Genomic DNA, 11,976 nt, shown 5'->3' with positions numbered 1-11,976 from the left:
TTCAATGTTACGGCGGAGCGTGTGAGATACAGCATACGCAGTAAACTATGTATTGAACTGACTCTTATGGTGTTGAAGGCTTCCATCTTCGTCCATGGGGCTATAGTATTCAGTTCACGCTACACGATAGAGGCGGTGAACCGACACCAAATTACTTTATCTGTTCGATGCTCTCTAAACCTTGCTTCCGCGTGTAATCTCTGGATGGTCAGCCTTCACTGGAAGTAATTACCGCATGCATGGCTGCCCCTGACTTGGAGCAACTCATTCCTGTCAGCCCAGCAGTGATCTGTTCTACGAATCGCTATGACAGCAACGGCAGTCAATACTGCATACTACTTAGTACTGCTAGCACTTCAGTCCAAAGTGAGAGGGCAACACTTCATTATCATATAATTCCCAACGTGAATGTGTGAGCCAGTGATATAAACCTGGTCAGCTATACGTATCATCCGAAATATATCCCTAAATTGGTATCATAACATGTGCGCCAAATGGCCCCATCCCTATCTCTCTCAAGATGGAAACTATTCGAACAACAACCTCAATTCCTCAATTCTCTCCTTCTTCTTATCATCCTCAGAGCCGTCCCCACCAACCCTCAGTCCTAACGACCCTGCAATGTTCATCTTCCGTTCTTGGACCCTCAACATCCGTCCCTCGATAGAGTCCTTCACCACGAACCGGGTCACTTGCACATCCCGTGTCTGACCCATGCGATGAACCCGATCGATGGCCTGAGCCTCAATCGCAAAACTCCACCAAGGATCCATCATGAAGACGTTGCTAGCTGCCGTGAGATTCAGGCCCACACCTCCAGCGCGGAGACTGATAAGAAGAACCGTGGGAGGGGCCGGGGCAGTCGAGTTTCCATGCTTTGACTTGGAGAGAGGAAGCTGGGCTGAATCGTTGGCTTCGACATCGTTGTCAATGTCGGTTTGGTCGGCAAAGGTTTCAGCTCGGTTGAATTGGGCCAGGGTTTCGGCGCGGGCTTTGTGTGGCATGGTACCGTCCAGACGGACGTGATGGATGCCCGCACGCGTGAGTTGCGGAGAAATGAGGTCAAGGAAGCTGGTGAATTGGGAAAAGACGACAGATTTGGTATTGGCCGGGACACGTGTAAGGTGAGCGAGAAGGGCATGCACTTTGGCAGATGTATGGGCAGACGGCGAAAGCGGGTGAATACGGCGGAGTGTGATTCGGGGAGGTGCTTGAGAGGGGATAGGAGTACTGCTATATATATCGTCCTCCGGGGTGGCGTTCGGGGTTTCATGACGAACCACTTCGAAGATGTCTCGCGACGTGGTGGGTGCTCGGCATGAAAAACACCGAGGGTCCATGCCCTTGTCGGTTTGATGGCGGATGTAGTTCTCCAGACATTTCTTGCATGCACTGTGCCAGCAGGCTGTGACTGCAGGGTCAATCATGGGCTCTTCCGAGCAAATGGGACATTCGCCGCTGGCATCGTTTTGGATTTGTTTCAATGCATGGGTGGTAAATTTGGCAGATGAATCCTGAGGCTCGTTGGATTCAGCTGCTTCGGTAGATGCCTTGAAGCGGTCAATGAGTTCTTGGAGATCCATGTCGTCCTTGAGGTCGTTGGTTGCGTCAGCAGCGGCTGCTGCATCTTCCTCGTCTGCAACTATCGCTTTGTTACGAGTGAGAATAGGGTGACAGCAAGTCTGGCGAAGACGGAGAATCTGTGCGAAGATCGTTGAATAGGACTTCAACAAAGTGCCAGCTTCGACATTGTGATTGAACGTCTGCTTTGCCCGGGTATAGATAAGATCATAAATCTGCCGTTCCTGGTCTGGAAGTTCGACTTCTTCTATTGTAATGGTGCGACGCGGTAGAGGCACTAAAGGTTCACCCTCGGGTGTCTTCATTGTCTTGGTACGTCGGAGAACCAAAGGCTCTAGCACGGTTTGCACGACATTCAGAGCTCGAACATAATCCTTGGATTCGAAAGGAACTGTTATGAACGTCTTCCAGAACGAAAAGTTGTTCCATGGCTCAACCTTGAGGAATCTCACAAGGCTGAACAAGTCCTCCAGTCGATTGACAATAGGAGTTCCCGTGAGTACCCATCGATGGGTTGCTTTGAGTTCATAACACGCTTTGGCTGTCTTTGACAGACGATTCTTGATCACGTGAGCTTCATCGACGATGACTCGGAAGAAGTCTACGGAAAATAGGCCCCCAGAGCTCATAGACGAGAGCAGCGCGGACATGTACTGACGATATTCCGAGAGAACAACGCCATAGCTGGTTATAATCAAATTAGGGGCAGCGGCATTGCCAGAAGCACAGAGATCCCTGAGGTTTATTTTTGTATCTGCCCCGTAATACATGAGGACGTTCATTGTTCCCGGCTGCGAAGCCTTTAGCGCCTCACTTTCCCACTGCGAGAGGAGGGATGTGGGTGCAACCACAAGTGTGGTATATGGTGCAGGTACGGCCCCGGAAGCCGACTGGGGCAGCCTCACAAGATTACTGGGCTTCTGGGGCGTGATGCGATGCGAGTGGACCAGACTGAGCATCTCAATTGTCTTACCCAAGCCCATTTCGTCTGCGAGGATACCCCCAAGGCAATGCTGTTCTTGAACAGGAAAGTCAAGGCTAAGCTCGCCAGAGTAAGGGTTGACGTAGAAGTGGTCAATGCCATCCACAGCCGGGAGTTCTTTGTCGTCGACATCTCTGGACGGCCAGCTGTACTCCTCCCATAAGGGATGGAGCGACGTCTCCCTTGCAGACTTATTATCCTTTTCCTTTGCAAGCATCCAATACAGTGCCTGCCTCTGATACTTTCGAAGGTGCATGGTAAATGACGAGGCAGGCTCTGCTTCAGGCATGCTAAAATCGAACGACTGAGCTTTCTTATACAGGGTATCAAGCTGGTCCTCTTCAAGCTCTGGGCTATCCTCCTCTGAGGAGTCGTCGTTTGCTTGGTTTTCTTTCTTTACTCGCTCATGTTGTTCTGCCATCTCCGCCGCACGAAGCAATCCCTCTTTCTTGTGGTTCCTCGTCATATCATTGGTGGACGTCGGTTGGAGATGGATTTCATCAAATAGCTTCACCAGGGCCACCTGGCGGAGCCGCAGCGCCTTTTCATCCGCACTTTCCTTCTCTTCGAAATATGCAACGGACCTATTGTCGTCCATCGATTGACTGAAGATCCGTGGCTGGAAGGCCTCGATGCGCAAGTAGCATCGCAGCTGCAGATAGATGGTGTCATTCACCCGGACCCGGTCCGGCACGTATACGCATACGCCTTCAAATGTACACACCCTTTGATCCAGCAGGGTCGAGACCCATTCAGCTATTTCCCGGGGCAATCTTCCTATTTCCTGGCCCGATTTAGTGGTAAAACGGGTGAGAAAATCACTTTTCTGGTTTGAAACGAGCTTCCCGGCGCGATTCCGCTTCGAGAGCGGCTGAGACCGTGTGCGCTCAATATTCACGAGATCCCCATGTCTGAGAAATCCAGATCCACTCCTTGTAGCCCAGGCTCCAACACCAAATGCACCTATGTATCTTAATGGAGGCTGAGCCGCAGGGCGAGTTGTGGCCTTGTCAGGCGTCGGAGTCTGGGTGCGTGGGTGAGAGGATGCTGATAGGGGTGTGGAGGTCCTATGGGACTGTGCAGAAAGCGGGCGTTGGCGAGCCGTGAGAGTGGTTTGGTTCTGAGCACGAGGAGCTGGGGATTTCTTCCAAGAGCCATCGAAATAGATGTTGACCGCCCGTTCAAGGTCGTCGCCAGCCGCATTCCGAATATTCTGTATCGAATCCGCCGAGAGACGTTCCCCTATAATACTGGTAAATGTCGAAACGTCGAACCCATCATAGTCCACCCGTGGTAAGGCATCCTCTGTCCTCCTCGGAATCGCATTGTGTTCCCCCTGCACAGCCTCTGGCTCAACCTGCGGCACGGTATGACCCTCGACCCGCGAGGAACTATCCGGCCAGGGCACATCTATAATTTCCGGGCCGTTTTCAGATCGTGTAGGCTGTAGCTGGGCCGCTTGATCGGTCAGGGACGAGGAAGCGGGCGTGTGGAGACTTGCTGTGACAGAATCAGTGGATGGCTGGGGAGTGAGGTGATCTTCATCATCCGCAAAAAAGCGCCTCTTCTTCAACGGGCGATCATCATCATGATGATGAATGTTCATCGTGGACGGGATTGTTCCCCTGTCTGCGTGGCTGTCGAAGCCAATGCAGAGAACTCTGGGTTAATACGGAGTAATATTGCCAGAGAGGAAGACGCGCCGAGACGCGGTGGACAGTCGGGCCGACGTCATTTCGCGCCCGTCATGTGACTCCCAGCCATTATGTATCTAGTCAATCTACAACACCAGAGTAACCACTACTTATGTAGTAGTAATCCCCCACATTTCCGTTCCATTGACAAAGATCACAGGGTCGTCGCGAGTAGGACAGTTTCCGCGCCCGGCTTCACCCTGGTCTTGGGTTACACTCTACTGCAAAAGTGGCGCTGCCATGTCTCTCCAGTTGCGGTCTGTGCCTGGTCTGCTGACGGACTCGCAAATAGGCTACTCTTTGGCTTCTCTCACGTCGCGCTTCTCATTGGCAAAGATGATGTGGAGCTCACTTACTACATGCCATAATGGTTAGACTAATCGTCTACCATCTCAGATGTTGGGATGACTGATTCGGCTGTGAAACAGCATGGCCCTGGCCCCAAGCATTCATACTGATTGACGCCCACGGCAGATTACGGGGGGCAAATTCCTGGCAGCGCACAACAGACAGAGGTTCTGCTGTTCATGAGAATTGCACTCACTACTCTAGTACAAATAGGGTTGCAGTCACTTCTCTACCCGAACTAACCGATTAAGCGATGTAGATCAATCATTCCTGCCGACCCTTCACTGTCTAGTTAAATTAGCTATCTCACCAGTGAATCCTGCCAGATAACAAGCATGCGACCGGTCCAATAACTCTACGGATAGGACTTCACCCGCGGGGACACGCTTATCGAGGATCAAAATTATTGACTAACTGCGGAATGCCAACTGAAACTAGCTTTGATCCATTCCCAATCCATGGCCCCCTCCTGGCCCCCCCTCCTCTGTTGTCCCCCTTTGTGTGGCTCTCCAGCCACCGCTGATCGTTATTCCTATTTGCTTCTTTAACCCCAGTCCCCCCTCCATGCTTTCTCCACACTTCATCGGCTCTCCTTCTGATTGTTAATATCACCATGCTCCTTGCTCGTCTCTGGCCGGCGAGTCTCACGCTGCTCGTGGCCGGGGCCGCCGCCGTCAAGGTTAACCCCTTGCCAGCTCCACGCAATATCACTTGGGCTTCATCGTCGGGTCCCAAGCAGCTGGCCGGCTTCGTCAGTCTCCGCGTCTCTGAAGATACTCCCGACTTCATTCTCGCCAATGGATGGAGTCGTGCTTGGGACACTATTGTCTCCCTGCAATGGGTGCCCGCAGCGACTGAAGGCCCCTTTCCATCCTTCCAACCCTTTCCCACCGCTGCGGCCGGGGTTAAACGGTCCTCGCAGGCACTGCCAACGCTACAGTTTGTCGATGTGAACATCTCGGATGTTGACGCGGACCTGCAGCATGGCGTGGATGAGTCTTACACACTGGAGGTCTCCGAGAGCGCTACTTCAGTAATCATTGAAGCACCCACTGTCTGGGGAGCACTTCACGCCTTTACTACTCTCCAGCAATTGATTATCTCTGATGGACAGGGCGGCTTGATCATTGAGAAGCCAGTCAAGATCCAGGATGCACCTCTCTATCCTTATAGAGGCATCATGCTTGATACCGGCCGAAACTTCATCTCAGTTAACAAGATCTATGAACAGCTAGACGGCATGTCGCTTTCCAAGCTCAATGTTCTACACTGGCATATGGAGGACACGCAATCATGGCCTGTACAGATTGATGCCTATCCAGAGATGATCCACGATGCATACTCCTCGCGCGAGGTGTATTCGCACGCGGACATGCGCAATATTGTAGCGTATGCCCGAGCACGCGGCGTACGGGTTATCCCTGAGATCGATATGCCCAGCCACTCCGCTTCTGGTTGGAAGCAGGTTGATCCCCAGATGGTGACCTGCGTGGATTCTTGGTGGTCTAATGATGATTACGCCCTGCACACTGCAGTTGAACCACCACCGGGACAGATGGACATCATCTACAACGGCACATATGATGTGGTCCGAGAGGTGTACAATGAGCTCTCAAGCATCTTTCCTGATAATTGGTTCCACGTGGGAGCAGATGAGATTCAGCCTAACTGCTTCAACTTCAGCAGCTATGTTACTCAGTGGTTCGCGGAAGATCCGACACGTACGTATAATGATCTGGCCCAGTACTGGGTAGATCATGCCGTGCCGATCTTCCAGAATTATAGTAGCTCGCGGCAATTGGTTATGTGGGAAGATATTGTATTATCAACAGAGCATGCGCATAATGTTCCTACGGATATTGTGATGCAGACCTGGAATAACGGACTGGATTATATTAACCAGCTGACGGCCAAGGGTTATGATGTGATTGTATCATCATCAGACTTCTTGTATCTGGATTGTGGAATGGGTGGCTTTGTGACAAATGATCCCCGCTACGATGTCATGAGCAATCCGGATCCAAACACACCCAACTTCAATTATGGCGGAAATGGGGGCTCATGGTGTGCACCATACAAGACATGGCAGCGCATCTACGACTATGACTTTACGCAGAATCTGACTGACGCCCAGGCGCAGCATATTGTGGGTGCAGTGGCGCCGCTTTGGTCAGAACAAGTAGATGACGTGACTGTCTCCAGTCAGTTTTGGCCGCGCGCCGCTGCCCTGGCGGAACTGGTATGGTCTGGGAATCGGGACGAGCATGGGCAGAAGCGCACGACGCTGATGACGCAGCGAATCCTAAACTTCCGTGAATACTTGGTCGCTAATGGGGTGCAGGCGAAGGCCCTGGTTCCCAAGTACTGTGTGCAGCGCCCACATACCTGCGATTTGTATCGCAACCAGAGTGTGATTCAGTAGGGCTGGGTGGGTTGAAGACTAGTCGGTAACGCAGCAATATATGTGGGCTATGGTAATAATCCTTCACATTATCTGAATTACACATATTAATCTAGTGCCAATTAATACCCATGAGTTTGGTCTGCGTTCATTATCCAGTCAGTAGAATCGATCTAGAATGCCGAGGCTTTAGGCACATGACCAGAATGTCCGAGCAAACGCATCACGTGCTCACGTGTGGCGTTCCTGTCACGTCCGGGACTCACCGCCTACAAAAGAGCAACAGAATTCCCCCCCGACTATCTATCCAACACCCCCACAGCCTGCTGGACTAGCCCGTTATCGCGCCCAGCATGGGCTCGCGCCTGCACGAAAACTCCAGCGCGGTGCGCAAGCGCATCCAGAACCACCACTTCGACAATGAGGCCGGCGAGGAGTACGAGGCATCCGCCTTTGGTGGGTTCAGCGATTACATGCGCCGCAAGAAGATCAAGCTACAGAATCGCGATGCCGAGATCCGCTCCTCTGCGGCAAACTGCCCGCCTATCTTCCGCGGCGTGGTGGCGCACGTCAATGGCTACACCCAACCCTCGCTACAAGACCTGCATCGCCTTATCGTGAGCCATGGCGGGGGCTTTCTACAGTATCTAAACGGCAAAACAGATGCTACCCACATCATTGCCAGTGCCTTGACCCCCAAGAAGCGCGAAGAGTTTCGCCGCTATCGCATCGTCAAGCCGGCATGGGTCGTCGAGAGTGTCAAGGCAGGTCGCATGCTGCCATGGGATTCCTTTCGGGTCGTTGATGAGGGTCAGTCCCAGAAGGTGCTCAGGTTCGATGATGGCCGTATGGTCAGTCAGATGAATAGTCCGCGATCTGGCTATCGCGAGCAAACTGATACCAGTTGGTATACAAACCAACTTCAAGAGGCTGCATTGTCTGTTGAGAACGCAGATGTACAACGGTCACCACCTACACACTCAGAGATACTTAACAGAGAGGATCCATCGCCCCATAACGGGTCCCAGTCGGACTACAGCCAGTTTCCAAGTTTTGCCTCTTTGGATGAGGTAAGCAGGACTCCCAACATTTCGTCTCCGCGGGAAGAAGTTCGAGCGGAGACGCCGGATAAACAATCACCAGTGGAAGATGAGGATATCAATACTCATTCAAACAAACAAGAAAATGACCAAACCGAGGCACCTTCAGCAGCACTGCCGCTGTTGCGCGAATCCTTCCCAACTAAACCAGCAATGACTTCCGAAGAATACAATGCGCAGTTGCTGTCGGATCCACACATGAGGAATTCCAGTGTTGCAAATCCTCAATTCATCCAACAGTTTTACAGCGAATCTCGTCTACATCATTTGTCAACATGGAAGGCCGATCTCAAAGCCCAGTTGCAGTCTGCAGCCAAAGAAAAATCACTGTCACAGGTGAAACGCAAGAAGCCAGCCCCCGGGGCCCGGAGGTATATCATGCATGTAGATTTCGATTGCTTCTTTGCCGCCGTGTCGACCTTGAAGCGCCCGGAGCTGCAGGGAAAGCCTGTCGCGGTGGCGCACGGCACTGGCTCGGGCTCGGAGATAGCGAGTTGCAACTACGAAGCCCGAGCCCATGGCATCAAGAACGGCATGTGGATGAAGGGAGCGCTGCAAACCTGCCCAGAGTTAAAGGTGGTACCTTATGATTTTCCAGCGTACGAAGAGGCCAGTCGGAAGTTCTACAGTGCCATTCTTTCGGTGGATGGTATCGTGCAGAGTGTCAGCATTGACGAGGCCCTGGTGGACATCACTACACAATGTCTGGAGGCTGGTGGCTCGGATGGTAGGGGCATCTCGGAGGGTTCACTCTATAGGGAACAGGCAAGGGCGGATGAGATAGCCGACGACTTACGAGCCACTGTAAAGAAAGAGACGGGCTGCGCTGTTTCCGTGGGCATTGGAGGCAACATTCTTTTGGCTAAGGTTGCCTTACGGAAAGCGAAGCCGGCAGGTCAATTTCAGCTCAAACCCGATGCTGTTCTTGATTACATCGGTAATCTGACAGTTCAAGATCTTCCCGGAGTGGGCTATAGCCTGGGTACAAAGCTAGAGGATTTGGGAGTCAAAATTGTCAAAGATGTTCGAGAACTCACCCGCGATAGACTCACGACGAGCCTTGGACCTAAAACTGGAATCAAGATTTGGGAATATGCCCGCGGTATCGATCGAACTGAAGTCGGAAACGAAGTTCTTAGGAAGTCGGTATCTGCCGAAGTCAATTGGGGTATTCGCTTCGTGAATCAGACCCAAGCCGAGGACTTCGTGCGGTCTTTGTGCCAGGAACTGCATCGCAGACTGGTCGAAAATCTTGTAAAAGGCCAACAATTGACTCTCAAGGTCATGCGCAGAGCACTCGACGCGCCGTTAGAACCAGTGAAACATCTGGGCCATGGCAAGTGCGATGTATTCAACAAAAGTGTCGCCCTCGGCGTGGCCACGGATGCTGCCGATATTCTGGGCAAAGAGGCAGTTGCCATGCTACGAAGCATGAATTTATCACCCGGCGACTTGAGAGGGCTGGGTGTTCAGATGACTAAACTTCAGCATCTCCAGGCGGGCTCTCCATCAAAGTCTGGCCAACGACAGCTCAATTTCAAAGCATCTCCGGTCAGCAAAAGCATTGAACGTCACGATCCTGATATTCTAGACAGCCCTCGGAAAGGGGAGACTGAGTCTGTGAAACCCGTCCCTTTATTCAGTGAGAGTAGCCGGCTGCTCAATGTTTCGGGAACTCAGTTCATTTTGCCCTCACAGACTGACCCCGAAGTCGTTGCCGAGCTGCCGAACGATATCCGTTCTCGCCTCATCGCTCAGGGCAGACCTCGAGAGGAGTCACGCTCCGAGTCACGCTCCGAGTCACCATGTCCTACAGGTCGCACATGGGCACCCGCCCCTGCAGAACTTCCTCCCCAGTCAGAGCTCGACCCAGAGGCCTTAGCTGCCTTGCCAGAGGATGTGCGCGCCGAGATATTAGGCTACTACAGCCGGCCATCCGTAAGTCCCGGCCCGCAACCCACACCACCTTCAGCTGCTCCCTTGCTGCCGTCTCGGCCCTCCTCTGCCGGCGGTCTTATGATGCGGAAGCCCACCAGTCCCCCGAAGAAACGACGAGGGCGGCCTAGCACCAAGTCAGTCGGCAACCCGGCCTTCACACAGGCTCGGTTCGTCATTCCCAGAGCCACGGCTTCATCTTCAGCTCCCGCCGAACGTCACTCTCCTCCACCCGAGCAGACGGATGCCTCGGCTGACTTTCTCGCCGCGCTCCCGGAGGACATACGCCGCGAGGTGCTCCAGGAGCAACAACGAACAAAGATCCTACAGCGACCAGCCCTCAACCCCGCCTCGGTGCCACGAGCTGCTTCACCGATGACCTCAGATTCGACTACAGTTCCGGCTACAGATCCGCCTTCAATACCAGAGAAACGGCTCGTCCTACCCCCATTACCAGACCGACCCACTTTTACCTCACAGAGGCTCACGAATTTATCTGACCTGCGAGATGCGATGAGTTCGTGGCACGAGGCATTCAGCAGCGAGGGTCCCTTTGAAGAAGACGTGCTCTCCGTTGGAAGATATCTTAAAAGTGTCATTGTGGATGAGAAGGATTTAGACAAGGCGACGTCTGTTCTTTCCTGGCTAGCGTGGCTGGTCGATGACGAGCAGGATGCGAAGGAGTCGGATGCATTCAAGACGCCAGACCCAAGTGGCCGAACGGGTAGCAGTTCACAGACTGCAATGGCGTGGGAAGCTGCGATAAGAAGTCTGCGGGCGAGTGTTGACGAGGGGTGTGCGGAGCGAGGGTTACCTTCTGTAGACCTATGACCTTCAATTCAATTCAATTCAATTAGTATTCTTATACCTGATCGAGCCCGCTAAGTAATATCTTGCTCCCAACATGCCTGTTCCTTCTGCTCGGTTGACCTTTTGCTGCTGACTCAAACAGGGCGTGTGCCGTTCCTTTTACCAGCATCTTCAGCGTGTATCCCCATGGCCCTGAGGCCTACATGTTCCTGGCTCGGGTCCGGCATTGCTTGTTCAGGGTCAGGATCGAGTTCAACCTGGCTGAACTGCCCGAGCAAGCCTATTTGCAGCATGAATTCGGCGATGTAGCGGATCGCCTGCGGGTATGATATGAGCGAATCATAGTGAGTAGTAGCCCCAAGATCCGTGCGTGCGGGGATCTATCAGACATCTAATTGCATAGGCTTGCAAAGCGGGATCATGCCAGCAGAACGTGCTTGGGGGCAGGAGGATCTCTCCCTGCAGCTGCAGTGGTCACTCTCTTGCGCCTTGATCTTATATAGAAAGTGGGCTATGCCGATTCTCTGTGTGGGCATCTTCATAATCACATACGCATGCGCATTTGGTAGCGTGACTTTGTCAAGACAAGGCATGTGGGTACTAGTATCCGCTAAGGCTTGCGTATCAGAAGAAGAAAAGGGAAACTATGTATTGGAATGTCTAGGGGTCGCGTCAGTATATATATATTTCAGTGGGTAACTGCCAGCTCGTTAAGACACTGATTTCTTTCCCATACCTACAAGTAACTTCCTCCTCTTCGTTCGGCCTGTCCTATACAGCCCTCAGCATCTTCCTTGTGAACTTTGCGGCAAAGATCAATATCCTCCGGCTGTTGCCATACGCAGTGGTCGACGACTGATAGAATCACGTGACATGTATCGCATAGCCACGTGATAAGGCATGGAATGACCGGGGTCTCACACTGCTCCTGGAATTTCTTGTGAACGGTCCTTTTGGCAGCTGACGGCAGCCTGAGAGAATGCTGTCCTGGCCCGGTCCGACATCCCGCAGCCCGCTTTGCCATAAAAGTCTGCAACCTCGGTCTCTTCCACCCCTACGGGCGCAGCGATCCAGTCAATCATAGGACCAACGGAGTTTTCACCTTGAAGAGCTTTGTATCGGTCA

General features: G+C 52.6%; 3 protein-coding genes across 3 annotated transcripts; 2 read left to right on the top strand and 1 right to left on the bottom strand.

Annotated features, from left to right (window-relative positions):
* Positions 1-368: 368 nt before the first annotated feature.
* On the bottom strand, positions 369-4,385 carry BO85DRAFT_524920 (DEAD/DEAH box helicase). Its single transcript, XM_025665445.1, has one exon. It carries the CDS (start codon positions 4,167-4,169, stop codon positions 528-530), a length of 3,642 nt encoding a protein of 1,213 aa, XP_025509629.1. The 5' UTR covers positions 4,170-4,385; the 3' UTR covers positions 369-527.
* An 833-nt stretch (positions 4,386-5,218) lies between these two features.
* BO85DRAFT_385630 (beta-N-acetylhexosaminidase) lies at positions 5,219-7,027 on the top strand (the record flags this gene model as incomplete). Its single annotated transcript, XM_025656606.1, has 1 exon — positions 5,219-7,027. One exon carries the CDS (start codon positions 5,219-5,221, stop codon positions 7,025-7,027), a length of 1,809 nt encoding a protein of 602 aa, XP_025509628.1.
* A 166-nt stretch (positions 7,028-7,193) lies between these two features.
* On the top strand, positions 7,194-11,228 carry BO85DRAFT_240993 (putative DNA damage repair protein Mus42). Its single transcript, XM_025654842.1, has one exon. The coding sequence runs from the start codon at positions 7,360-7,362 to the stop codon at positions 10,870-10,872; it is 3,513 nt and encodes a 1,170-aa protein (XP_025509627.1). The 5' UTR covers positions 7,194-7,359; the 3' UTR covers positions 10,873-11,228.
* The last annotated feature ends 748 nt before the right edge of the window (positions 11,229-11,976 follow it).

Source organism: Aspergillus piperis (assembly GCF_003184755.1).
Source record: "Aspergillus piperis CBS 112811 unplaced genomic scaffold BO85scaffold_42, whole genome shotgun sequence".
NCBI lineage: Eukaryota > Fungi > Ascomycota > Eurotiomycetes > Eurotiales > Aspergillaceae > Aspergillus > Aspergillus piperis.
This window is presented reverse-complemented; position numbering and strand designations above follow the sequence as displayed.

Excerpts from the sequence above, each read along its gene's own strand:
- BO85DRAFT_524920 (XM_025665445.1), bottom strand. The coding sequence starts at position 4,169 with ATGAACATTCATCATCATGATGATGATCGCCCGTTGAAGAAGAGGCGC.
- BO85DRAFT_240993 (XM_025654842.1), top strand. The coding sequence starts at position 7,360 with ATGGGCTCGCGCCTGCACGAAAACTCCAGCGCGGTGCGCAAGCGCATC.